At 44.9% G+C, this 27,982-nt stretch overlaps 1 protein-coding gene across 3 annotated transcripts in view; it reads left to right on the top strand.

Annotated features, from left to right (window-relative positions):
• Window positions 1–27,982, top strand: part of PLA2G7 (phospholipase A2 group VII) — a 324,365-nt gene that overhangs the window by 136,194 nt on the left and 160,189 nt on the right. For all 3 annotated transcript variants that reach the window (XM_078647671.1, XM_078647670.1, XM_078647672.1), the window contains exon 3: window positions 5,797–5,947. In XM_078647671.1, coding sequence (XP_078503797.1) covers window positions 5,797–5,947 — 151 coding nt within the window. The remainder of the gene's footprint in view (window positions 1–5,796; window positions 5,948–27,982) is intronic.

Here is a 27,982-nt window from a genome sequence, read left to right as displayed (position 1 = left end):
GTACTTGCCTATCTTGTACTGTGTGTGATGCCAATTTAAAATAATGATGTACATGTTCACTGTGCTTTCTGTCACAGTCAGGGACCTTGTTGATTTGGGGGTCTCTATTTGGCACAGGTAGGTACTTGTGACAAATGGGGACCCTCGCCTCTAGTCGGGATGAGGGGATTACACTCCTAAAATAACCCCTGCTCACCCCCATTGGTAGCTTGGCACGAGCAGACCGGCCTTGTTTCAGAGGCGTTGTGTGTTAAGCATTTGTGACCACATACAGTAACCCAGTGACAACACTACAAATGGACACCACACAGGTTTTAAATAAAAAATAAGTAGCTTTATATAGAGTTACCACAAGACCATAAACAACAACAAAAACACAATATGGTTACTTTAAAATGGTAGATTTAAGCTTAGTTCAGTTTAGTTTTTAGATGCGACACTTTGCGTCAATGTACCTTAGGTTGCGTTCTTCCACGACAAGCAATGTCACAGCGATGGGAATGCGCCAAAGTTCAGATACAAAGAAATAAAGACGTAAAGAGCTTCCAGATGTGGCACGCTTCTCGGGGATGCGAGAAGCTCTCGGTTCGATGCGTGGACTGCAGCGGCGACACCCTGACAATGCGACGGCAGCAGCTCCAGTCGCGACACTTTTCTCCCATGATGCGTGAAGCTTCCACTCGATGCGACAACTACAGCAGCGTTATCTACGATGCGACAGCAGCAGCTTCGACGGCGGTGCGCTTCTAGGGGATGCGAGGTGCTCTTCTTCTTCGGTGCAACAGTTCCAGCGGCGGCACCCGCCTTCGGAGTTGCGACAGAAGGAACAGCGACGGCGACACACTCCCACCTTGTTGCGAGATTCTTCTCCTGATGCGGTGCAGTTCGACAACTACAGTGGCGACACCCTCCTTCGGAGTTGCGACGGCAGCAGCAGCGACGGCGACACGCTTCCTCTTCGTTGCGGCACGCTTCTCTCCTATGCGGTGCAGTGCAACAGTCCCAGCGGCGACACCCTCCTTCGGAGTTGCGACGGCAGGCACAGCGACTGCGACCCACTTCTTCTTGTTGAGTCGCGCTTCCAGTTCCTTGCGACACGTAGTTCCTCAGAAGGCCCAAAACAGCAGCAGGCACTTCCAAAAGAACTCTGTGGAGCTGGGGGTTGAAGTCTGTTGTCCCTGAGACTTCAGCAGGAGGCAAGCTCTTTTCCAAGCCCTTGGAGATCCTTCACAAGTTGAATGCAAAGTACACAAAGTTCATTTCTCCTTCCTTTGGCAGTAAGGCAACCACTGCAGGCCAATCCCCCAAGCAGCACTTCAGCTTGGGAATAGTCTCTCCTCAGTTTCTTCGAGTTCCTCTCCTCAGTAAAGGTTTCTTCTTGTAGTCCAAAAGTGATCTAATTTCATGAGATCAGGGTCCCAATATTTTTAGATCTCTGAGTGGAGAGGGGCCTTTGCCCAGTCCAAACCAGTTCTGAAGCTCTCTTTACCAGACTTCTCCTTTCACAGGGCAGGCAAATCAGACGCCCCAAAGGAGGTGGAGCCAGCATTGTGGAAGGCAGGCACAGCCCAATTCAAGGTTCAGGTGAACCTTGAATAGATGCAGATCTCTCTATTCACCACTGGGTGACCCAGCCTGTCTCTTGGAATCCCCCAGCCCTGTCGCTCACAAAACCAGACAAAGGAATACACAACCTAGCAGAGGGAGGTTTGAATGATTAGACAAGCAAATACCTACTTTCTAAAAGTGGTATTTGCAAACACAGAATGTTAAAACCAACTTCACTAAAAGATGTATTTTATTATTCTGAGTTCAGGCATACTAAACTAGAATTTCTACCATGTTCTCTGAGACAGTTAGGATTATAAAATGTAATAATTCTACAGCCCATTCTGGCCTATGGAGAACAGGTAGCCTTTCAATAGTGAAAAACGAAAATGGCGGCAATTCACTATTAGGACATGCCACACACACCAGGGCTTGTCCTACCTTATACTTACAATGCACCCTGCCCTTGGGCCTACCATAGGGGTGACTGATATGAAGAAAAGGGAAGGTTTAGGGACTGGCAAGTGGGTGCACTTGCCCGGTCAACATGACGGTACCAGACTGCACGCAGGCTCTGCAATGGCAGAACTTAGACCCATTTTACAAGGCTGCTTGTGTGGGTGGCACAACCAGGGCTGCAGGCCCACCAGCAGCATTTGGATTGACATTCCCTGGGTACACTCAGTGCTCTAGACTAGGGTCTGAAGTAAACCGAATAGCCAAACATGGAACCACTGATTAATACATCAATTTACAATAGGGAGCACTTGCCCTGTGGCACTGGATAGCAGTGGCACAGTGCCCAAAGCATCTAACATCAGAAAAAATACATGAGGCAACAGCAAAAATGGAAGGGAGACCCACACCAATGGTGCCAGGTCTAACCGAGCTCTTAGCACAAACTACTGGCACGGGCAATATTTATTTTGATGTCCGATGCAAATTAATGTGTAAAATAAATAACTGAACAGATGTGTGAATCAAGGACAGCTTTCAGAAGGTACAACAGTCCTTCCCAAACGTTTCAGAAACACAACCAACTTTTTAGAACGACAAACATTCACAGGTCACCTAGTTTTCACCTAGCTTTAATAGTTATGAGATGAGCATTTGTTTATTTTTTTATGTAACTAAAGCATCGTGCGGCAGTGCACTGTTATTTACAGACAGTGGCTTTTCCGATGGAACGGCCATTACATTTACACAGACATACCGTTTTGCAGACAACATTCCCAAGGGACAACTTCTACTGGGAGAAGTTCTGTGTGCTTGAAACCTTTGAGAGAGCCCTGATAAAGCTCCAGGTCCATCAGTAAGTGAGACACGGACCGACCGATGGCAGCCTTTGTGTCAACAAACGTACTATGACCAACAACCAAGACAAGAAATGGACGCGGGGCTTTAGGTATTATACTCCGAGGGCCAGGATCGGAATATCTCTCCTGAACAACCCTATATCTACGTCTCATTTATTCAGCATATCCCAGATATGAGACACTTCCGGGTTACCTGTCTGTGCGCACTCCAGGGTCCCGGAAACACCACTTTCCATTAAGAAACTTCTCTGCAGTGTGGAACCGTACACATTTAATGTGGATATGTCTCAATAGGAGGTACTCGAGGAGTTAAAAGGGAACCCTTAAAGGGGTGCAACACATTTGAGATGTTTCTAAAGTTTGTGTGCCCTCTTGAAATAATGCAGCTTTGTGTTTAGTGTGGGGTCCGTGAGCAGCTCTGTCGGCTAGCCAATGAACCGCAGTTCAAAAACGCCTGAGCCCCCAGTTTGGATCCCACATGCGCATTTATGGCAGTCTTCCGTAAGGGGAAGCTGTGGGCCAATGAAGGTGTCTGCAATTAGGAGAAATCTGCAGCATAAACTGAGGTGGGCCCCACGGGGTAAAGGCACCGGGAACAGAGATAGAAAAAGGCAGCTTTAAAAGCCGAGTTGTTTTTGCCCTCGAGGGGGCACTTGTAACATGCAGCGTTTCAAGCCTACAAGTACAAAGTTGCGCACTTCAAGACAATGGTGAGGAGATAGGAAGTCAAGAAAACAGAATGCAAACAAGCCCAGGAGTGGTGCGCTCGCGCGTTTGTGCCCGCTGCTGCCTGTGAAAAACAGCACACTTCGCGCCGCTGCTCGTAACCGCAGGCGGAGTCCAGAGTGACTTCAAAAGCTCGTTTTCCTAGAGCAGCGCATGCGTGCTGCGCTAGTCTCGACCAAAAAACGAGTCACGTGGTGCTCCATGGTGGCAGATTCTTAAGAGGTTAATTAATCACCAATTGCTTAACTGAAGTATTAACTTGATGATAAGGGGTGAATGAAATCTTTGCTGAGACAGTATTTACCGACGTGACGTATATGGAGCAGCCTGTACAGAGAGTACTACAGACAGAGTGGAAATGATACTGTTTTGCTTTATTATTCGTACAAAGTCATGTTACACAACACACTATGGTCAACCCATGCGGTATTACAAAAGGCACTCGCAATGCAGAAATTGTCTGAAATCTTGAATCTTACTGTGCCTCTGGGCGAGACACCTTATGCATATCTTGGCTACTGTTTTGCAAGGCTGCTCTTTAACGCTTATAGAGGCTTCTGGTTTTGGCACAAAATAATCCTGAAGCTATAGAGTAGGCACAAAATGTAGCTGGGATTTACAGATTCGAAGATGCGAGCCTTTCATTACAAAAAAGTGGTGGTATTAGTGGTACAGAATGCATCGCACAGTTTAGTTTATTTTAGTTTGCCTTCTACATGATTTAGACAATTCGACCTTGGTATTTGGTCCTCAATTACCACATAATTCCTCCTCTGACTATAACTATAGGTACTTGCACTTCTTTTTTTCTAAACTAATAAAATAAACACAACGGATCCTTTTCACCAAGTTAAAAATTTGCTTTTTGCCGCCTGCCTGAAAGCAACACTTGGTAAGTGTGTATCCGTTTACAAATGCGGAGATCTCCGTAAATCCCAAATAAGGGGTGGGAAGTGGGCGTTTTTGCCATAACATAACATGTGTATTTGTAAAGCGCAGGTTCACCACTTCGGGTATCTTGGCGCTGAATAACAGATGTTTGTTGTTACCCAACGCAATGGTACTCATTTTACCGACCTCCGATGGATGGATGAATGAGTGGACCCGCAGGGATTTGGACCTGTGCCCATGAGGTCAAACACAGGCTCCTGCAGCAGACGCATTAGTCCACAGAGCCACCAGACCCGGCTGTAGCTTGAAAACGCCCACACACAATCATATACATTTGTGGGCATTAACAAGCTCCTCTCCATGCCCTTTCCACCCTGGAAAAGGCCAGAAATGTACTCCAGCACAAAACTGAAATAACCCCCCTTCGAATCGCCTCCATATTTGGGGGCGCTTTAGGCTGAGGCCTTTCTCCACGGGGAAGTATATTTTCGTCACTGAGAAGAAAACATCTGATTTGCACCACAGGCTCTTCCCCCTGTGCGGGGTTCTTTGCTATAGCGAACACTGCACAGCTGGAATGGGAGCCCAGGGGATTGTTCTGAATAACCAGCGCTTGGCGCGTTCTACCTAGTGTACTACTAGGTGTATTCCAGAAAGTAGTAAGCAGGCGAATTCCAGAAAGTAGTAAGCAGGCGTAAATCACAAGGTGCAACATTTTCTCTGTAGTGAATTGGGCCCAATGTTATATTCAATAAGATTGAAAAATGTCGGTGTAATCATTAAAAATACATGTTTCATTTCTTTTCTGGCCAACACTAACAGCCATGTGTGTTTACGCATCTGAGATGGCGCCTTATATCGCAAACAAAAGTTAAGAAACGTGTCTCTGTTTTACAAGCACTGAATAGTTTCCGTTTCCTGGATAATCCATGCGAGTCATCATTGTGGATAGCTTGTATACATTGCCAGTTGATGGGCGGATGTTTTTGTCTACAATTCAAGCAAAGATCAAACTAAATGTTCCCAAAAGAAACATGTTTGAGAAAACTACATGTGAATCATCAAACAAAACTATTTTGTGGATCCATCTTTAATGAAAACTGTTTAACGTCACCGGAGTATGCTAATACTCATGAGTTTTGAACATGCTTTATGTCTTTATGGTTTCGACCATATCTTATAATTGGATTTTGCAGTATTTTGCCATAGTAAATCGTCCTAATCAATCAATATTCAGATTAATGCTCAGCCTTCTTAATTTAGTTTTATTCAAATCTTCACAACTATAAACAAAATGTTTTTTTTTTTCTTGCAGGGGAGCTTTCTGCGTCTGTATTATCCGTGCCTCGATTGCAAAGACTTGGAACAAGCACAGTGGATTCCAAGGAAAGAATATTATTTGGGATTAGCCGACACCCTGAAATTGAACCGAACTTTTGTAAATCGTTTTTTTAACCACTATTTTGGTAAGATATTTCCTTTCTTCTTTATGGGCGTATACGATTCTCAAAGTTATTGTCTGCTTAGAAAGCACAGATTACCTCTATTTGTGAGAAGTAGCGATAAAGTGGCAGCGCTCCGAATATGCTTCTTTCTAAAAGCAGATGTCTGTGCTTTTGTGGATATCTTGTTTTGAATTGGGTTCAATATGGTCTGGATGTTTTAGAGTTTGAAGCCAGGCAGGTGTGCATCTTGTTTTTTAATTTAATGTTTCATGTAAATGAGATTCTGTGTGTTAATATTTAATCTGAAATGATTGAATCTCTTTAATCCAATCCAATCCAAAAATTCTTTATTTCGGTCTATAAGACCATAAAAGATACATGACATATTACATTTTAACAACCAATTTTAAAAAGAATTACAATCATAAAAATACAATACATAAAATGGTTACCGGGTCGTTCCAGACATGATGAAGGGATAAAGGGCACAATTCGTAATCAGGAAAAAACAAACATGAATTAATTAAAAAGCACAGTCCATGATTGTAAAAACAAATTCATAATTTAGGGTTTTGTGCATATAACAATTTTTTCCTGATATGCCACATAGCCATGATGAATTTCGCCACAGCAAAGACTATGTGAGGCAGAGTACTAGTTCTTAATACTCTGTAAGCATCTAGGTGTCTCCTGAAACCCAAATTCCTGCAAAGGGGGACCAGCCAATATTTCCTTGGTTTGTAGTACGCAGGACAAAAGAAAAAAAGGTGGGTTTCTTCCTCATCATGGGAGTTGCAACCCGGACAGGTATTATCATCCCGCTGTTGCCATTTGGAGGTAAAAGTTTTAATAGGTAAAGTGCCAAACCTCCACTGAATAAACAGTTTCCTGGCTAAAATTGGGAAAATAATGTCCATAAAACCCTCGAATTGATAGGAGTTTTTGGATTGCAAGAAGCGTTCAGTTAGGGTGCCGTTGTTAGTTGAGGTAAGGAGTAAATCGAGGCTTTTTTCCTTATGGATTTGGACTAGCCGTTTCCGGGATAGCCTTTGGCAGCCCGATGCTGGAGCCTCCCAGAGCTCAGACAGTTTTAAACGATACAATTCCTTCTTGACAAAGGCCAGCCAAGGAATTCTATCTCGATGGTTTAAGGCCATTACATGGGTAAGATCACTCCTGTAGTGTTCAAGCTCGCTGGTGGACCAGAGCCTATGCCAGAATCTTACAGGCTTAGACTCCAGCTCAGCAGCGATAGAAGGTAAGCCCACGTCCAATCTTAGGGGAAACAGGGGTGTGCCACGGGGGAGGGCCAGAAGACGTCTGAGAAAGATGTTTTCTACTCTGGCGAGATCCGGGCCTGCTCTGTACCCCCATAGCTCACTACCGTACATTGCAGCCGCTTTGGCTTGCGTTTTGTACAATTCCAGTGCAGGACTTATAGGTTTGAAGGTTGAAGTATTTACAACCTTCAATCTGAAACCCCCACTCTGAGATGGATACTCCTAGTTTATAGACCTACGAATTGCAAATTACAATGTCTCCATAAAATGCTTATTCTAATGTTCTCTGCTCTGAAGTTGCCAGTAGTGGGAAAGTGAATCTCAATGTATACTGCTTGTTATTTATTATATTATCAGCGCATGTTTATAAAGTTGTGGGCCTTAGAAAGTACCTGTATTGTGAGGCACTTGCTCCAGATTTCTCTTGCTTCTGGAAGCTGTCAATCCTAGCGATACATATCCAGAAAGCTTCCAACCACCAGTGACCGCTGGTGGAATTTGAAAGTGGTGGGGCATAAGAAAAATGAATCCATGAATGCTAGGGAACGAGTGAAACGAGTGAGCCTGACGTTGATACGCAGGTTTGGGGGGGTTTCCCACAGAGAATGTTTTTAAAAATAGGTGGATTTTGGTGCAATTTCCAACCCTATTTCTGTGATAAATGGACTTAAAATACAATGCTTATAGGCAGTCTTAAAGGAAAACTCAAGTATTTCCTAGAATTTCTGGGTTGCCAAGCTCCGAAGACTGCGTTGGCTCTACTGGGGAGCCTCACACCTAGATGCAAATGCAATGTCGTGGAAAGAAAGGCTCACAGCTTGTTATCACTTCACAAGTACTTTAGAGAGACATGCTTTTGACTTTAATCATTCCCTGTATATACGACATATGCATGAACAATACTAATGTCAGATGTGCTGGTTTGTCACAGTATTTACACAAATAACAATTTAAATACCACTATTTTGTTTTTATTTCTTTTACAGTGTTATTTATCCATATGTGGAGTCAAAGCACTTTAGGTTGCATGTATACATTATATATTGACAATAAATCATGTGTGTAAATGTATACAGGATGTGTTACACAGTCAGTGAAGGTTATAAGGTGTAAGAATCCCATGTCCCTCATAGCTCACTGCTATTTTAGAATAATTACAATATATGAACTGCAAATTACAAAAGGATCTCTGCGTTCAAAGCAGTAACCCACTTAGCTACATAAAATAAAAATCTGTCATCTGCATATTGCATGATGTGCTTTACAGGCAACATATTAACCCTCTATGCTACTTTGATTCAAAACCGAGGCTAGATAAAACCGATATCTCTAAAGCAAATGTGTTAACCCCCAGAGTTATCTTACCAATAATATTATTCACTGATATATTCGAGGCACACAAAGATCTCTATCACAGGTGCTTTAACCCCATAAGATATTTTAAAGTGCTGACTTAAACAATTGAGCAGAACAGATTTTAATGCCACATTTCTCCTTGTTGCCAGTTTCCTTATGGCAGAGCTTTAAAACAATAAATGTATAAGTTGAGGTCCAAATTTTGCGTCACGGTTGCATTACTTTTTGGAGTACATTCGTAACGCAAAAACGAACTTTTTAAATATCGTAAAGCGCTCAAATTTACTCATGATAGACCTCCTAAAAATGTGTGGTAATGCAATATCCTTAAATACTGAATTAAAAAGTAAAATATTTAATTTAAACTTACCAATTCAATTCAATTTTATTAAATATGTTTTGGAACTCCGTGGAGATCCACATATTATACAATTACAAAAGACAATGAAAAATTTTGACCGTATAAAACAACTCATACAGACAGTAATTATACAAAAGTAATTTACCATTCTATTAATAAAGTTCTAAGAAACATTTAAAAAAATTAAAAATTTTGTTACAAAAAATTCCATTCGGGGGGCTAAAAATAGCATCCAACAGAGCTGTTGCAGAAGAAATACCAAACTGAATACAAGCCGGTTTTATCCAGAGGCGCCGGTAAGTCAATAATGCAGGACAAGCTAACAGGGCATGTTTGGAGTCTTGAATTGCTAGGTTACAGAAATTACATACATTGGATATTCCGTACCATTTGGCCAACAACTTGTTCAGGGGGAGCAAGTCCTGCCTGAGAAGTAGCCAAAAGCGGCGTAAGCCATGCGGGATGTTCCATGACAGATAGGGTTGTATCTGTCTGATTGAATAGGAATCAACAACTTGAGTGGCCCCCTTTTTTTGTGTTGTTAAATTCCGATCCCTCTCGTAGCTTAGCTTCCATGTAGCTTGTTTTAGTTGTAATTTCAATTGATTCATGGAAAGCTCTAAGATAGAAGCTTCCTCCAACTCCAAGAGAGTGATAGCTTTCCTATAGTTCTTTATTAGGATCGAGTATGCATTTAGGGGGCCCATCAACTCTTTTGTAATAAGAGATCTGAGAGTGGATGGCTTTCCTTTAATCAGACTAATGACCCAGCGAATCACTCCTGCAAGTCCCTGAGCCCAGCTACTCCTAAGGCCGAGTTCTAGACGCAGGGTTGCAGAGCTACAACTATTATTAACCGAGGTTAAATTTCTCAGTAGGGAGCCCTCCACTGTGTCTAAAAAGCCCCATTCCGCTAGGTCAATTAATTCTACCCCGTAGAGCAGAGTCGGGGGAACTTTTGCCCGAAAGGCCTCCAACAGATGAACGAAGTGTCTCTGACCTGTTGATTTATACAGAGTTCTTAGGCCTTTACCCTGTGACTTTGCTTTTCGAGAACTGCTTTCAATGTGTAATTTATTACTTAAATTACTAGTGACTACCATACCTAGAAAGACGTACGATTTTACTCTTTCTAATTTCTGACCTCCCAATTCCCAACTAATGTGGTCCAGTTTTAGTTTGTTTCGTCCCTCCAAGCACATTATCTTACTTTTAGAAATATTTATTTTCAAAAAGTGCTCTTCAGAAAAGATGTGTAGTGCATGCAGACGGTTATTAAGACCCTTAGGGGAGAGGTCTAATATTAAAATATCGTCTGCATACATTAGGCAGGGGATGTGTCTTTCGCCTAAACGTGGAGCAATTCCTACACATGTTGATAGAGTAAGGGGAAGGTCACTAACATAAAGGGAAAATAGGAGGGGAGCTAGTAGGCAGCCCTGTTTGAGGCCATTTGCAGATGGAATGAGCCCGGAGAGACCTCTTTCTCCTCCCAACAGAACCTTGCACCATGTATCGTCATGCAGATCCTGGACCAAGCGTAAGAGGCTATGTGGCATTCCTAAGATGTGTAGCTTTCTCCACAATACCTGACGGTCGACCTTATCAAAGGCCGTGGAGAAATCTATGAAAGCCACATAGACTCTTCCCTTCCTCGCTCTTATGTACTTATCAACTATTACCTGGAGGGCAGTTAGATTATCCATGGTCCCGTGGTTTTTTCTAAAGCCTGTCTGTTCAAGTGGAAGGATATTTGCAGATTCAACCCAAGCATTTATCCGTTTGAGCAGGCATCTAGTAAAAACTTTGCCGATTGCATCCAACAATGCAATCTGGCGATAGTTCTGGGGGAGAAGACGATCACCCTTTTTGTACAATGGGACCAGGATGCTTCCCTTCCAGGAAGGTAGGACCTTTCCGCTGAATATGCAGGAATTAAAGATAGGGCATAAGAGCTTGCTCCATTTGACCCTGTTCTGCTTTAACACATTAATTGGGACTTCATCGTGGCCCATAGCCCCTGAGCGTCTCATTTCCCCAATGGCGAGTTCTATGTCTTTTTCTGAAAGAGACTCTGTCGGTGGGCAAATGTCTAAAACCCGTACTTGAGGGGAAACTGAATGGTTACTAGCATAGAGGTTAGAGACAAAATCCCTCCATATGTGTTCCTCGATAGGGATAGGGAGTGGAATGGTTCTCGTTCCGCACCCTTCGCCTATAAGGGACCAAAATTGTCTCAATTCTCCATTAGTTGCAGCTTCCCTTATTTTTACCCAGATGGTATCCTCTTTTTCTTTTTGAAGAGCATATAAGAGTCGCCTCCTTCTCCTTTTTAGTGTTGTTATTTGTCGGGATTTATCCTCAGTTCTATTTAAGTATTGGGCCCTTATAAGTTTATTCAGGTCTACATTGAGCAATTTCAGGGGACAGTAGGTTATTTTGGTAGATTTTTTCTTATTCTGCTTTTCAACCCCTGTTATTATTGAATTCAGGAATAAGGAAAAAAGCTCGTTTTCACGGCCATACCAAGAGGGGAGCTCGGAGATTGCTATATCTAGCATATCCTCCAGGTAACGATGAGCCCTTGCATTCCAATAACATCTTCCCGAACTGTTACCAAAATTTATTTGGTTACTGTTCAAGGACCATTGGTCACATTTAGGGGGATGTACGTTCATTAAGATTGAAATGATTTTATGATCGCTGAAGATGGTATCGATTACAGCGATATCCTTTAATAACTCAAATGTATGAGACCCTGTTATAACATAATCAAGAATCGATTCCCCTTGATACGATCTGTGGGTAAAGTTTGCTGGAGAGTCCGAGGGGAGTCGCCCGTTTGCGATTATCCCATCGATTTCTGCCAACTCGTTTAGTAATAATTTACCCCGTTTATTTGTTAATATATTTTCAGGGAACGTTGCCCGAGGAATATGGAGTGTTTCTTCTCTTATTTTGTCAGAAAATAGATTTAAGCTAAAGTTGGAGATTTTACAATTCAAGTCCCCGGTTAGGATAATAACCGTTCCAGGATCTTTCTCCTTAATGCTCTGTATATGGAGGAAGATTTTATTTAAAATTGTGTTAAAACCCGTTTCAGGAGGGATGTAGGCATTTATCAAGGCCAGGTGGATTCCAGCTAAAAGGTTGCCTGACCCAAACAAGGTAACTACCTGGAAAAGTTTACTCGAGTCCAGGAAGTGGTTGTAGTCCCAGTTTATACGGTTGGATAATAGGCAGGCTATGCCCCCGCTGGCGTGGCCTTTTTTATTCGCAGTGGCGCTGCCTTCTAGAACGATATAGTCCTTCCCTATTTGGATATTTTCATTGCACCATGTCTCCTGGAGGCATATGATGTTTGCTTCTAGGGATAGGAGAAATTGTATTTTCTCCATATTGTTTTTTAGACCTGCTGAATTCCACGATATTATAGATAAATCCGTGCTAAAGGAACTGATTAGATAATGGTTTTCCCGAAGATTTGTCGGCTAATACTTTGGGCAGCCAATTCCAGAGATCCTTTTCCTCTCTGGGAGTAGTTTGATAAGTTAAAAAGGAGGTTTGAGCATATGATACCACACGAGAATCACTAGACTTGCTTATTTTTAATTCTTTGATTTCACCCAAGTTATTTATATTGCCTGCTGCGGCAAGCAGCAGGGAAGACGGGGGATTCCGTTGGTTTAGCGTTTTAACAGCCTTATTCCGACAGGAGGGCATTAGAACAGGAATTACATCTATTCCCCTACTCTGGAGGTCTTCAGCCCGTTGCAAGATGAGGTTAGCTACCAGTTTAGAGTAAAACTTCACCCTCGTAACCTTCCCCACTTCAGACTCTTGTTGCAGAACTATATCTAGGTCGGCTGATTGAATAAGTTTCAGATTGGCGGATTCTTGGAAGTATTTCAACAGGAGGGATCTGTTCAGAATACAGTCAGGTTCAAAAAGGGGAAAGAAGTCTACCCATACAGTATCTATATTATTTTCTATGTATTCTTTGCCCGAGGTAACCTTTGCAGGAGCTTCCGTGGGTGTAATTACAAAGGGATTGAAAGAAGACATTTTTTCGGCGGGGTGATTATGCTCTTGCCCTAATGGAGTTGGTTTATCTGCTTCTTGGTTCATAGAGCCTTGGGGAGGAGCACCCTGAGCTGTTACACCCTGGAAGACGGATGCGAAGGGATTAAGTGCCATGGTTGCTTGGGTAAGTGGCTTTAAAACCTGACATGGGGAGGTCGATTTATGTGCCACTTTTGTAACCCTAGTATTATTGCTTTGTTGGCCAAAGGTAAATATGTTAGTAATTGCTGACAAGGGGGATGTATGGGTAGGTAAGAAGGGTGATTTTGCCTTGGATGTTAAGGAAGTGTTTTCTTTGGCTGACATATTGACGGGGTTTTTGTTATTACCCGCTGCCATCTGTGCTTGAGGTGACACTTCCAGTGGGGGAAAGTTTAAGTATTTCCTGAATAAAATTTTCCTCCGCCTATTTTTATCTATCCGTCTTAACAATTTCCTTTTGTGCTTTCCGTTCTTTTTTAAAGGCCCTATTTTCTCTCTATTATCAGTTTCCCCCTGAATAGCTTCCTCCTCTGTTTCCCCGTCCCCCTTCTGTTTCTTAAAAATTGGGAATAAATTATTTCCAGTTTTTAGCGGGGTTTCCCCATGGGGTTTTATTACAAAATCGTGATTTACTGAGCCATTTAGATTGGAAAATGGATAGGGAGCACCTGTTTTCTCTTGCACTATTTTTGAAGTAGTTGTAGCTACTAGGGGTTGCTCATTTATGCCAATCTGATCTGGGGCCGTGGGAGGGGAGGAGGGCCCCTTCCCGCCCGCTTCATTCTCTTTTTGGGACCTCAGCAGGACTTTTAGGATTTGGGTCACTGTGTCAAGCACACAATCAGATCCCCCCACAAATTTTTCCAATAAGTGTAAGATAGAGGCCAATAAATGTTCTAAGATGTAGAGGGAGTCAGAAAGCGGTTTGTCGGGCCCCTTACATTGGGAGGAATTTATTCCGAACAAGTTTAAAGTTGGGCTAGAGGAAAAGTGAGAGTGTGAGGTTTTGGAAGGGGTACTGCTGTAAAGTTGTAGGCCGGCATGGTTTGACATTAGCGGAGTATTCTGGGGTAACTCAACTGCTGTGGGATCGGATTCTAAATACCGTTGACATAGGACTTCATCTAGGATCATTGGAGACAAACCATTGTGAAATGAAGTTTTGGTTAGAGAACTGTTTGCAGGCTGAGTAGCTTCATCGAGGGGAATTGCCATGATGTTTAAATTGTCTTGCTCTATATCTTTTTTTGTTTTTATAATTACCTCTGGTACTAGGTCAATATTATTTTTCAGAGTAGAAAACAGGGGGGGTGAGAACTCACTCTTGGGGGGGGATTGTAGCGTCCTAGCTGGACTTGAGTCCGCCTTAGCTTTTTTAATTTCAAGATTTTCTGAAACATCATTTAGGGTAAAGTCTAAATGGATAACTCCGGGATCTTTTGGGTCCATTGCTTTATTGGCCAACCCTAAGGCTTTGTTTTTACCCTTTTCCCAGAAGTTAAAAAGCTGGCAGGTACTTTTCATGTTGGTAGATTGGCTATGTTTGTTTCGAAGGGGATTTGATTTTGTTTTGGAGCTGGATCTTCCTACTATTATTTTGCCAGATCTTAGTTTCTTTGTCATCTTGACTGGGGAACACTATCGTGAGTGCGCTGTAAAGGAGCGAGTTTTATGTCGATCGGGAATTCTGTGATTACACTGCAAGTAAGTGTTTCTAATGGAAAGGAGCTTAAATGCCTACCCGGCTGCAGATTAGCTTTAGGTGCAGTCTCACAGGTAGTTTACAATAAGGTATGACTTACCGGGCCTAAGGGGATGGGCCTAGCCTAGCCTTCTCGTGCCTCTGAGGGCCTCAGAGGGCCCGCCCTTGTCCCGGGCTTCTCCCGGGCGCTACCCGCGCGCTCCCGCGCAGCGGTGCACGGAATCTCTGTTTATTGACTGACCTTAGGAGGGGGCGTGGCCTTGAGGGAGAGCGTCACCAGGTGTGATCGGTGAGGCAGCTGCTGGGACTCTTGGGAGTTGGAGTCCAGCAGTCTGCTCGCTCGCAGCCCTGAGTGCCTCAAGCCCTTAGTCCAGAGATGTCAGTTACAGCAGTGAGCTGCTCCGGTGAAGCGGGACCCGCGGAGCGGGTCCGGCGAAAAGTAGCGCTTACAGATGCGCTTCGACAGGAACACAAAGCGCTATACCAGTCCTCCAGCGCTTGATACAGGAACAGTTCAGCAGGCAAAGGTGCAGAAGGGTATCCGCTGTTGGTGGAAATCCGGCGCCTTTTGCAGGGAAGAAGGGGGCGTGGCCTTGAGGGAGAGCGTCACCAGGTGTGATCGGTGAGGCAGCTGCTGGGACTCTTGGGAGTTGGAGTCCAGCAGTCTGCTCGCTCGCAGCCCTGAGTGCCTCAAGCCCTTAGTCCAGAGATGTCAGTTACAGCAGTGAGCTGCTCCGGTGAAGCGGGACCCGCGGAGCGGGTCCGGCGAAAAGTAGCGCTTACAGATGCGCTTCGACAGGAACACAAAGCGCTATACCAGTCCTCCAGCGCTTGATACAGGAACAGTTCAGCAGGCAAAGGTGCAGAAGGGTATCCGCTGTTGGTGGAAATCCGGCGCCTTTTGCAGGGAAGAAGGGGGCGTGGCCTTGAGGGAGAGCGTCACCAGGTGTGATCGGTGAGGCAGCTGCTGGGACTCTTGGGAGTTGGAGTCCAGCAGTCTGCTCGCTCGCAGCCCTGAGTGCCTCAAGCCCTTAGTCCAGAGATGTCAGTTACAGCAGTGAGCTGCTCCGGTGAAGCGGGACCCGCGGAGCGGGTCCGGCGAAAAGTAGCGCTTACAGATGCGCTTCGACAGGAACACAAAGCGCTATACCAGTCCTCCAGCGCTTGATACAGGAACAGTTCAGCAGGCAAAGGTGCAGAAGGGTATCCCAAACTTACCAGCTTATGTCCAGTCAGTCCTGCAGGTTGATGAAGAGGATAGGGTTGGTGATGTGCTGCCTGTTACTGCCATCGCAGGCTCAGGCAGCCACAGTTCACAGAGGAGCTAAAACTGAAACTGAAAGCTTTACTCGGTGAATCCAGCTGAAATGCTATAAAAAGAAATACACTTAGCAGAAGCATGCAGTAGCGGCTGCTGTTGGACGTGGGTGGAGGGCGGCCTTTAACGGCCAGCCGCCACCTCTTCTCTGTCCTCTTCCTCTCCATGCTGGCAGCAGGAAGCACCCGGGCACACAGGCTCCCTTAGCCAATCACAATGCTGCAATGCAGCGTTGTGATTGGTCTGAGCGGGCGTGGATCGTCACTCAGGCTGGAACAGGGAGCCTGTGTATGTTCCTCACCAGGCTGTGTAATGCAACCTGGTAGGAACATGCTGGACGACGGGACGAACATGAACTGTTTAGTCGGCCGAAGAAGGCCGGCCAAACATTTCATGCGCACTTACTGAGTGTACACCACTCCTCCCCTGCTCTGGCCAGCCCGCCCCACCACCGGCTGAAATAGGGAAAATAAAATGATAACGATACGTTATTATCCTTTTATTTTTCCTCTTGAGCAGCGGGGCGGCGCTCATCCGCCTTAGGAGGAGCCGCCACCGCAAGCATATGCAGTGTATTCTGTTTACAGCATGTGACTCGACCTCGCAGGGTCATGAGTTCAGTCCCATAACTATGTGAGGTCAGGTCACATGGAAATGAAAGCATTTTGTTTTTAATATAAAAATGCAGCCTTTCTATAATAATTGCAGCACAATACAAAGTGCAGTAATTAAGTAGCGCTGCAGGCAGTATAAAAAATATACCCTACCTTTTCCATCTCATCACAGAGATGGGTGCGGTCAGTTATGCATGGTGACTCCAATCCATCCAGTGACGGCTTGGGATAGGGCGGGGTCATCATGCTGCAGCTTTAGAAATTAGCAGCCTCGGAGGTGCAGAGCTTATACTGTACACGCCCAGGGCTGCTTGGAAATATGACGCTGCCTGGCGTCATTTGTAGGTGGGTTCAAGAGCCCCCAAACAGAGAATACAGGGCTGGCACCATCTCAGCCCTGCTTGTAGAACTTTTAAGTGACACATGCTCATTGGCGCATGTGTCACAAGAAACCTGCCTGCCCTGTCTGTGACCTGTGTCTGACTCGGAGCATCATCCATCCGGCAGGCAGCAGCAGGACTGGTGCATCAGCGCCTAGAAACTGCCTGGTAGTCGTGCGCTTAAGTATTTTAACTTCAACTTCCACATTTGTTTTAAGATGTTAAGTAACATCGCCACTGGTGTTACTTAGCATTTTGAAGGAAATGTGGTTGCCAATCATTGGGTGGCCGCAGCCGCGGCAAGGCACGAGGAAAGAAATTGCTGCTGTTGACCACCACGGCTGCACTCAAGCCGCTAAATCAAGATCATCCCAGTCTGTGCAGGATTTTGTAAATGGGTTGCTTACATTCACTCTGAGTAGTAAATGTTAGGAGCATGAGGCAATTTTTACCATCTCCTTAAAAGATCAATGCAGGAGATGCTGTAACTAAACCATTGTGGGTTAAGGATGAGGAGAATTGGAAATGATGGGAAATAGGATACACATTATTCCTAATCCTATTGATAGGAAGAATCTGTTAACACTGTTTTTTTTTTTTTAAAAACCTTTATTGAAAGACACGTATAAGTACAAGCGCTGGCCTACAACCACAGGGGCCGGCCGCAAAGTCAGGAGAATCAAAATAACAAAGCAATGTATACGATAGAGTGAATACAGGATGGATGCAAATAAAGTCGTTACATCGCCAGCGCCAGGATAAAAGAGGTTTCATTTTACATTATATAAAGGAGGCAGCAACCATATCTACCAGCGCGTCATGCAACATATACAGAAAAGAAAAGGGGGGTGGGGCGGGAGGGAAATAGCCCCCCACGCAAGCAGACGACCACAGTAGGGCAAAGCCCAAAGACCTCACACGCCCATACCAGGTGCAGAATAGAGGAAGAATACCCGCAAACAAATAAAGTGGACGCCACACGTACAGCCCACCCGCCCCGAAAAAGGAGAAAGTGCAGACGCTAGCGAAACAGAGGAGTAAACACCAAGGGACATAGCCCACCCCCCGGAAAAGGCAAAAAAGGGACCATAGAAAAAAACAAACTAAAATAACAAACACCCCCCCCACCCTACATCACTGTAATGGCTACGGCCTACCCCACTAAACAGCGTGCCTGTCGCCCAGAGTCACCCGAAATATAGAAAAAGAGAAAGGGAATTATAACGAAGAAAGAGAGGGGAATAAGAAAAGGAAGGAGAGGAAAAGGAAGAAAGAGAGAGGAGAGGAGCCAGCGACCGAGACATAAAACACTACCCCCCCCGCCACAATAATGCACTAATCGAGGTCGAAAAGGAGAGTCAAGAAAAGCCTACACCAGGATGCAAACAGGAACCATCCAGAATAACGAGGCCCGGAGATGCCATGTAAAAAGGGTCCCACAGGCATCCGGGCACGATCACCCCTGTCCACTTTTATGAAGAGTCGAGCCTCCCAACCCCGCCACAGCCAAAAAACAGCAGAACACAGTGGGTCCATACCAGTCAAGAAAAGCCGGTGGGATCTCCGCAAAACAACGTCCCGGCAAACTAGAAGCAACCAGGAGAACTCGGCAACAGTCAGAATGCAAAAGTTCCTCAAAGATCCACGTGGTCAAGCACAGTATCTGGGCCGTCCAGCACGAAGCAAAGAAAACAGGATGTAGAAAGCACTGCAGCATCGGCACCGGGTCCGCTAGATCCCATAGAATCGAGCACCCAGCCGGAGATCCCAGCACAGCCGCCGGCGAAGTTTCAGGCAGTACAATTCGGGGAGACGACACTTCGTCACAAAATGGCGGAGCCACCATGGCAGCTATCCGCAACTCCAAGGCTCGACATTTCAAGGACAGGTCGATCCGCAGAGCAGACAGGGCAAACCAGATAGCACTCCGAGTAGGGACCGCCCAAACCAAACGAGGGCTGGAGAAAGCAAATGCGGGAACCTCCCTGTCTCCAGGAGAAAGACACCCCGAGGGGCCATCCGCCATCTTAAGTACAGCACCCTCCGCCATCGCCGCAGGTTCTTCCAAGTCCATCAGGAGCACCGGCGGCCCCAGGGCTCACCGCCAAACCGCGGCGGATGGCGCTCGGCGGAGAAAGGAGAGTCACCAGAAGAACGGGCGTGCTCCCCACAGCACTCGGGGGGAGCCCAGCACCGGATCCCGGGCGGGAATAACAACAGGAGTGGGATTCTCACTTGAGGGGTGCCGGACAGCGCGGCTTCTCTTCTTCGGGCCGGTAGGCGAACGGACATGCGGGGTAGCCCACCAGCGGGGGCGGGTCTGCCCCGGGGGTCCCGGCCCGCGGCTCTCAGGCTCCCACCATCGGGTCTCTCCACCGGTTCCAGACCGCCGGCACTCCGATCATCTCCGGGCAGGCACAGCACTCGAGGCCCCGGCGTCAGGGCCGGGAAGGCCAACAAAGTGACCAGGGCAGAACGCCGGAATCACTGCACGCCAGAGCCCCGGAAAAGGATGGTAAGTGACGGCTCTTCCTCAGTGACCAAATTCGGAACACCCCGAACAGGATGAAATACAGGATAGGTGGCGGGGAGGAAGAGATCACGGAGCGAGGCGGTTATGCGACCGTTCCGATCGCCATCTTGGCTCCTCCCCCCTATTAACACTGTTTTAAATTCCAGTTGCCCTGTTAGAAATAGTTGCTAGTAAAAGGACAGCTATAGGGAACTCCAGTTGATTCCACTTGTATTCTGTAGTATGAACTACTTCCGATGGTGTTTACTGCTTTACATTTCGAGCAGCACTTACACATCTAGTCCAATGTCAAGAAAAATGTGTTCCAGAGCTATAGAAACTATTTATATTGGGTCAACTGGAATTTCTACTGTGGAAATACCAATCATCCTATGGTCACCAGGAGACGTTCCAGTCCTTTTTTTTATTTTTATTATTAGTTATTTCCTTTATTCAGCCATCCACGAGGAGGTGGGCAGGCAGAAGTTTTCTTTTCAGAAGAAACTGCGTTTGAATTCCGTTTTCGCTATTTCTCCAATGCGTTGGTACTCTACTCACCAGCGTATTTGTGCTTCCCTCTGCACTCTACCATTACTAAGACCTCTTGTGCGTTTTAAATGCTACAGAAATTCAGACTTTGCCTGCATATATCACACATCCAGATATAAACTAATAATATCCTTAAAATGTATTGGAAAATTGCTGTCAAGCGAACACTTCACCATAGTTGTGACCAATTCAGAAACAGTAGGTTTAGGAACTAAAACATCATCTTATACAGGGAATAAAGATTACACACCAAACCACGCTGCATTCGTTTTACATTTCCAGTTGGTGGAATAGACCTGTCCTTACCTTTACAGTTCGTGGAAGTTGCCAATGTGGATGCATTCCAAGTAATGAGCAATCACAGAGGCTGCTGGTAGCAAAGTGAGTTAGAGAGCGTATAATTCGATTGGAACAAAGATGACCTTCTGTTACAAGTTCAGAACTACATGCCATTAATCAACAACAAATCCTCAAATGGCATACGAAATCAGCAACTGAACAAGCTAAGCCTTTAATGTCTTGTCTACCTCTGCTGGTAATATCATATTGTTCTTAAGAGCAAGATGGAACTTTCGAAAAGAATGTAGTATCCTGGAATGATATATAAAATCATTTTCTTCCTAGGTTGCTTAAAAAAGAAAAAACATTTTAAAGATGAATTGCACAGTATTCAGAAAATACAGCCTATTTATTGCTAATTAGCATGTTAATTGTTCGTGTTACAGTGCTTTACCAGATCAGCCATCTACACCTGAACAATTGGATTAATACAACCAGGTAGACCTAAAACGTTTAAAAATATTTTATTTCAACTTTTCCTTTGTCCTCTACATTACTAATGCCAAAATCTGTAAACCACATAAAAACAGCTGTACGAAATTAAGAGAAAACATATTTTTGCATTTGCCAAAATTCCCCAACTTTACTCTAAAAGCAGTATTTACTTTTTAAAGTCACACCACTCGCCTCGAGATCTCCTCATCATGCTGCTACATAAGAACTGAGAAAAGTTCCTATTCGGTGGGATTAAAAAAACGTAACTCTTTCTTTGCCTGCAATCGCCAAAGGCTTACTTCTGAGGCTCAAATCATTTTTAATCGTGGCTATGCCATTTTTTTTTTTTTTTTTTTTGTGAAATATTTTTTTTATTTTTGATCTGGATTTACCCGGTCCCACATTCCTCAAGTTTCTTTCCCTGATCCTCCCAGTGGCAAGAGCAATCGCTTCTCTTAATCAGCTCTAAGCCATAATATTTTATCCACGGCGCCCATATCTTTCGAAACTTCCGGGTACAACCCCTCGCTTTGTCACTTTCTCCAACCATATAGAGATCCAAACTTGCTCTCCATCCCTTGAGAGTGGGCAGTCGATGGGATTTTTTTTAGCTTTACTTTTACTGGATTTTAACTGGTTTTAGCCCCTTTCAGGCTGGTTTTAGGGAAAAGACATCCACGGTCGACCAGTTATTAAGGCTCCAACTACTTTCCTGGAAGACCGTGAGAGTAGAGGGTGGCAGCCTCTACTTTAATTTTTGTTGACCTCAAAACAGCCTTTGATCTGGTGCCCCGTAAAGTTTTGTGGGATGTTTTGGAGGATATGGGGGTACCAACTGATTTCCTTAACATCATTAGGAGACTCCATTCTGATAACTTTGCCCAAGTTAGGAGTGGTCAATGCGGTAGTCTTGCAACCAAAATCCCAGTCAACAGAGTTAGACAGGGGTGCGTATTGGCACCAACCTTATTTTGTCTTTTCATTAATGCTTTGATTGTCCACCTTTAAGGTGTTAAAGACATCGACGCCCCAAAAATGAGAAATGAACAGGTGGTGGCACTAATGTTTGCAGACGACACTCTTCTGTTGTCAAAATCTCCCATGGGAATCCAACGTGCCCTGGACAGCTTTGCGAATTTTTGTCATATAAGGGGTTTTGAGATTAATACACAGAAAAACAAATTCATGGTCTGTAATCCAACTAAGACCAGATGTCCCAATCCCTCTTTGAATGGCGTAGCTTTGGACAGAGTCACTGTTTTTGATTACCTGGGTATCACTCTTACGGACAAAATGGAATGGGCCCCCCAATTGGCATAGGCCAAACTTAGACTAGCCCAGATTATGGGTGGTATTCTAAAATTGCGCAGAGAGTCCACAACCAAGCCAGTTGCATCTATTATTGAAATTCATAAAGCCCAAGCTAGGGGAGCAATCCTATACGGAGCTGAACTGTGGGGTCATCGCCCGGTGAGTGGTATTAGTAAGACGGAAAATCAATTCTTAAGATCCTTGATGGCCCTCCCACCCAGTACCCCCCTCACTCAGTTGAGAATGGACCTCGGTATTAGACCTTTAGAATAGGAAGTTGCCCTACGCCCTATAATTTACTGGCGTAGGCTGTGGATGATCTCCTGAACTATACCATTTTAGATCAGCCTTGGAAGACTTATTAGCCCTCCCTGGGTCAGAGAAAATACCTTGGTTTGCCTTCATAGAAAAGGAGTGTGCGAGACTAGATTTGCCTGGCCTTTGGTCTATTCCTGCCGATGTCTGCGCCCAGTTGTCACGTGCTGAATTGGTTAAGCTGGATCGCAGAAATAGACTAGAGGCCATCCTTGATAATTCTTCTCTGGGTCCACTCACAGCTCAGTTTTTTAATTTAAAAGACGCTTATATAGTCGAACCATTCTTAGATGAAATTTTACCTTCCACTGCGAGGAAATATTATCTACAATTTAGATATGGAACACTACCGGTTGGGGTCTTCTTCAACAAATGGTCGCCCATTAAAACAGTAGAATGTCCAGCGTGTGGGGCCAAGAATCTGAGTCTCACGTTTTCTTTTTTTGTCCGACCTATAAAACCATACGGCAACGTTGGCTCATCAACTTTGCAAAAACTTGGGATTTAGACATTCTAAAGAGGCCCTCAGAATACTTAAGAGTAATACTTCTACGCCAGATGTTTTCTCAGTTTCACACTTTATTGATGCCATGTGGCGAAGGAGAAGATCTTATCTGTAGAAAGAATTCTTACCTGTGGAAACTACTTATGAACAGTATCTATGTGTTTTTAATGCTTGTATTTATTATTAGTGTTATTGGATAGTGTTTTTTAAGTAATGATTTGGATGGTTTCTATGTATCTTTTATGATCTACGATCGAAATAAAGATTTGACTGACTGGATTTTAACTGGTTTTACTAGTCTTCTGGTTTTACTGGATTTTAACTGGTGATGGGCCCGGTCCCACAATACTCAAGTCTCTTTCCCTGATCCTCCCGGTGGCAAGAGCAATCCCTGCTCTTCATCACCCGGCTCTAAGCCATAATATTTTATCCACGGTGCCCATATCTTTCGAAACTACCGGGGACAACCCCTCACTATGTCACTTTCTCCAACCATCTAGAGATCCAAACTTTCTCTCCATTCTTTGAGTGTGGGTTGTCGATGGGCACCCCAATACCTAGCCATATCCCTCTTGGCTACCACCAGCCCCAAATTAGCCAACAGGAGTTTGCCTTGTCAGGTCCAAATCTGTGGGGATTCCCAGTATGATGAATTTGGCGTCTAACTCAAGTTGGGCTTGTAGTATGTTATTTAGTTCCTTTAATATGTTTGAACCCTACTGCACTCCCAGATGGTGTGTATGAATGTACCGCGATGTGTGTGACATCTGAGGCAATCTGGGTTATCTGCTCTCCCCATAGAATGAAGTCGTGCTCTGTCAAAGTAGGTCTTATGCAGGATTTTATACTGAATGAGCCGTAGCCATAATTTAATTGCTACTTCTCGTGGGTACATAAGGGCGGCTTCCCAGTCGATATCCTCTAGTGGGCCAGTGGTAAGTTCCCATTTAGTCCGAAGAGGGCCTAGATTGTCAGGCATATTATTAATCGGTGTTTTGTGGGTCAGCGAGATGGCCTTAGTCGGGATCTCTTCCTGTAAAAGTCTGCCTTCTAATGGGGCATATTCCAGCAGTGTCTGTGTCCAGTCCCTACGCGTGCCAGGCATGTTTTAGTCTGAGATGGGCATAGGCTTGAGTGTCGTGTAGCTGATATGTGGCTTGAAGCATGGCGATGGGGGCCAGTTTGCCTGCCTGTAATACATCCCCTACTTTAGAGATCCCTATTAATTCCCACTGTTTAAAGCCTCTTAATTTTCTAATTCCATTCAGTCTAGTTCCTTCCCATAACCGGGTCTTATTGGTTTCCTGTACCATTTCATTCGCTTTTCAGCACTTTTCCATGACTCCAGCACGCTTTGGGTAGCTGGTAGGAGTCGAGTACAACCTTTGCCTCCGTAGATAAAATGTAATTGTGTGCGCTCTCTAAATTGTAACTTTTCCAACCTGTAGGTGGGGTGATCTCCTGGAGCGTGGTTCCTTTAATTGATTACAATGAGATGTGCCGCTCTGTAGTAGGCTCTGATATTCGGCAGAGCGAGGCCCCCATTGTATGGGTTTCGCTGTAACGTTTGTAGCACTATTCACGAATGAGCCCCAACCCATAGAAGTAAGCGCAGCTCGCTATTGAGAGTTGTGAACACAATCTCTGGGATTTTGCAAGATGTACAGCAACTGCGGGAGTGTGATCATCTTGTACATAGCTGCCCTCCCCATGATCGTCATGGGGGAGTTTTCTCCACCTCTTGACATCCTCTTGGAAGTTGAAGAGAATTTGTCTGATATTGCGCTCTAAGTTAGTTGCTACCTCAGTGGTTATATAGAGTCCCCAAGTAAGTGAACCCCTACATGGATAGCCGTAGGCAGCTTGGATACTTCTGGGGCTCCATCATTCCAGCTTTGGGTTACAGGGTAGATTTACCGCAATTAATCTTCTATCCGGCATGCCGGCCATACTCCTCACTGTTTCATAACAGTCCGGGAAGAGTCTCAGCTGGGTCAGTGACGTACAGTAAAATCTCATCAGCATATAGCAAAATGCTTTTTTCTTCCAGTAATCGAGACTCGTCTATGAAACCCCCCAGACCTTTATGAGTTGAAACTACACAGGCCATAGGCTCCAATATGAGGGCAAACAGTAGGGGAGACAGGGGACAACCCTGCCTGGTGCCTCGCTGAATCGACCAACTAGTCGAGACAACCCTGTTGACTCGAACTTTGGCCTCGGGCATTGTACAGGAGTGCCAACCAGTCCCTAAAGATTGGGCCGAAGCCAAACTTTACCAAGGTGCATCTCATGAAGGGTCAATGAATGGTATCAAACGCCTTCTCGGCGTCTAACGAAAGGAGCAGATGGGGGCTTTTCCAACTCTGAATCATGTCCATCCAATTGGCCAAGAGTAGTAGGTTGAAACGCTTGGTTCACTTAGGCATAAAACCAGATTGGTCTCTATGTATCAAGGGGGAAATGACAGTCAGGAGCCGTGTTGCCAGGATAGTGGCCAGAATTTTGGTCTCAATGTTGAGCAGAGATATGGGCTGATATGACCAACAGTCTTCCGGAGGTCTCCCTGTCTTATGAATAACCACCACAGTGGCCATTCGGAGATCTTGTGGGAGAATCCCTTGTTCTTTCGCCTTCAGGAACATGTTTAATAAATGTGGTGCCCGCAAGCTACTATTTAATTAAAAAAAAGTTTTGCCGGGACTCCGTTTGGGCCCGGGTTTTTCCTGATTTTTGGCGGCCAATGGCCTTTGTCACATCCTTAAGAGTGAGATCTTCCTCTAGCCTGTCCTTCTCCTCCTGTGAGAGCGAGGGAAGCTCGATTGCGTCTCAGTAGTGGATTATTTGTGCCACGTCCACCTGAGATGTAGCTGCATACAAGTTTGTGTAGTATCGTACAAAGACCCCTACAATATCTCCGGGTGTTGTATGTGTGGCGCCTTGGTCTGTAATGGACGATACCCATCCTGACTCCATTTCCTTGCTACCCAGCAATGCTAGCAGTGTCCCTGCCCTGTCGCTTGTCTCGTAGAGTCGATGTTGGCCTGCCAATTGCCGAGCCCTCCCCTCCCTGGTCGCCAGCGCTTGGTATTCCCTTTTGTTCTTTCAATTTTACGAAGGATATGAACAGTCTGTGTAAAGGCACCACTGTCCTCCAAACTCAATAGCTTGCATTCTAAGGCCTCCATCTCCTGGGTTTCACGTCTCTTTTTATGGTGCACTTCTATTTTGCGGTCTGTCTCTCAGCACTGTCTTGACTGCTTCCCATAAAGTGACTGCCGACTGTACTGAACCTACATTCTCCTTAAAATAGAGCTCTGAATCTACCCTGAGCTCTTTAGCGACCCTTTCATCTTTCAAGGTCATGGGCTCAGTCCCCAGTTCGTAACTTGATGGTCGCCCGTCCAGCCCACCGTTAATAAAAGCAGTGAATGGTCTGAAATGCCCCTATCTAAGTATTCCACCCTCTCCACCTGTCCAACCTCACCCGCCGGAGCAAAATGATAGTCTAGGCTCAAATACTCTGAGCCCCCGAAAAGTAGGAATAGGAACACATAGTCAGGTGGTGTCGTCTCCACAGGTCAGTCAGTCCAAGGGCGTCCTGAAATGTTGCCAATATTGTTTGCTACGCCATTTTCATGCCACCTCGTATTGTACACCTGTGCTGCACCCACAAAAAAATTACATCTGAAGTGAATTCCATTTAATGAGAAGCAAAACAATACACTGGCCTTAGACATTCCAACAAGAGGGTAGCACCTCTACTATGTATTTGTTTCGAAAGACACAAGAAGACCTCCTTCTCACCTTGCCTTCTGCAAGGCTACCTCTTCAGGACACACCCACTGAACTAACCTTTCTATGCTTTCTCTTCTATTGAGCTTTGGGTTTTTGTTTTTGTTTCTAATCCTCAGTTGATATGCTTTGGCTTTCTTCTTATTTCCTGTAAACTACTTAGTAACCCCTGTTGCAAAATAATTACTAAATAAGTACCTGTTAATTACTGTTTATTTCAGTCACATCTGTGTTTATGCTATGTACATCCCACCAGGAGCGTTAACTAAATCCCTGCTCGGCTCCGTATTGGTTTATATAACTCTGAGAGACAAAACATACATTGCCTAGGTTTTAATAGGGCCAAAGCTTGCTCTACCAGATGGCTCACATCGGGTCTCCTTAGTTTGTAGGACAGTAGCATCATCTGCTACTCTGCATGTGGGGAGAAACCTCTCTGAATCTCTCCTACTATAATCAAAAAAGGGCATCAGCAGTTGAGTTGTCTATACCCTGGACATGGCTTACTTCAATATTTGCACACAAATAGAACTTTACCAGTGGTTATAAAAGCTGCAGAACTAACCAGTAGCTTGCTGCCCCCCACTGATCATTTGCCCTAATGCATGGTTCTCGACCACAGCTTTTTATTTCTCAGTCTTTGCCCATATGTAAAAGATAATTGCTTTGGGGAAGAGCTCGACCACAGTAATGTTCTTTGTCCAGCCCTTTAATATCCAGGCAGCAGGCTAGCACTTGGCACACCATGCCGCTCCTAAACCCTGGCTACCGCTGCATCAGTGAATAGCTCTAGCTGGTTGGATGTCACCCAGGTCTCCTTCCTTATCAATGTACGCAGGAGTATGGCAGACAATTGCTACAAACTGAGACGTCCTTCCTCACTGCAGCCCACATATGGATGTGGTGCTGCTTCTTGATTCTGCGTGTTGGAGTGGATAACCACTTGGCAAATATTCAGCCTGCTGCAATGACCTTGGCCACAACTTCTAGCTTGCCTAACATCTCCCAGAGCTGCTTTGCCCCTTGATGTCATTCCTTCTACGGTCTCCTTTAATGGAACTAGTTTGTCCTACACACCTCTTCCATTCCGAACACTGTCAATACTTTGAAAGGCACCACTGTCTTGTCTTTGGTTAGAGGGGCTCCCAGACTGCTTGCTAGGTTTGCGAAATTACCCAGTAGCATCGTAGGTTAGGTTTTCATTACAAAGAATAAATTA

This window comes from Lissotriton helveticus, chromosome 6, assembly GCF_964261635.1.
Source record: "Lissotriton helveticus chromosome 6, aLisHel1.1, whole genome shotgun sequence".
Lineage (NCBI taxonomy): Eukaryota > Metazoa > Chordata > Amphibia > Caudata > Salamandridae > Lissotriton > Lissotriton helveticus.
This window is presented reverse-complemented; position numbering and strand designations above follow the sequence as displayed.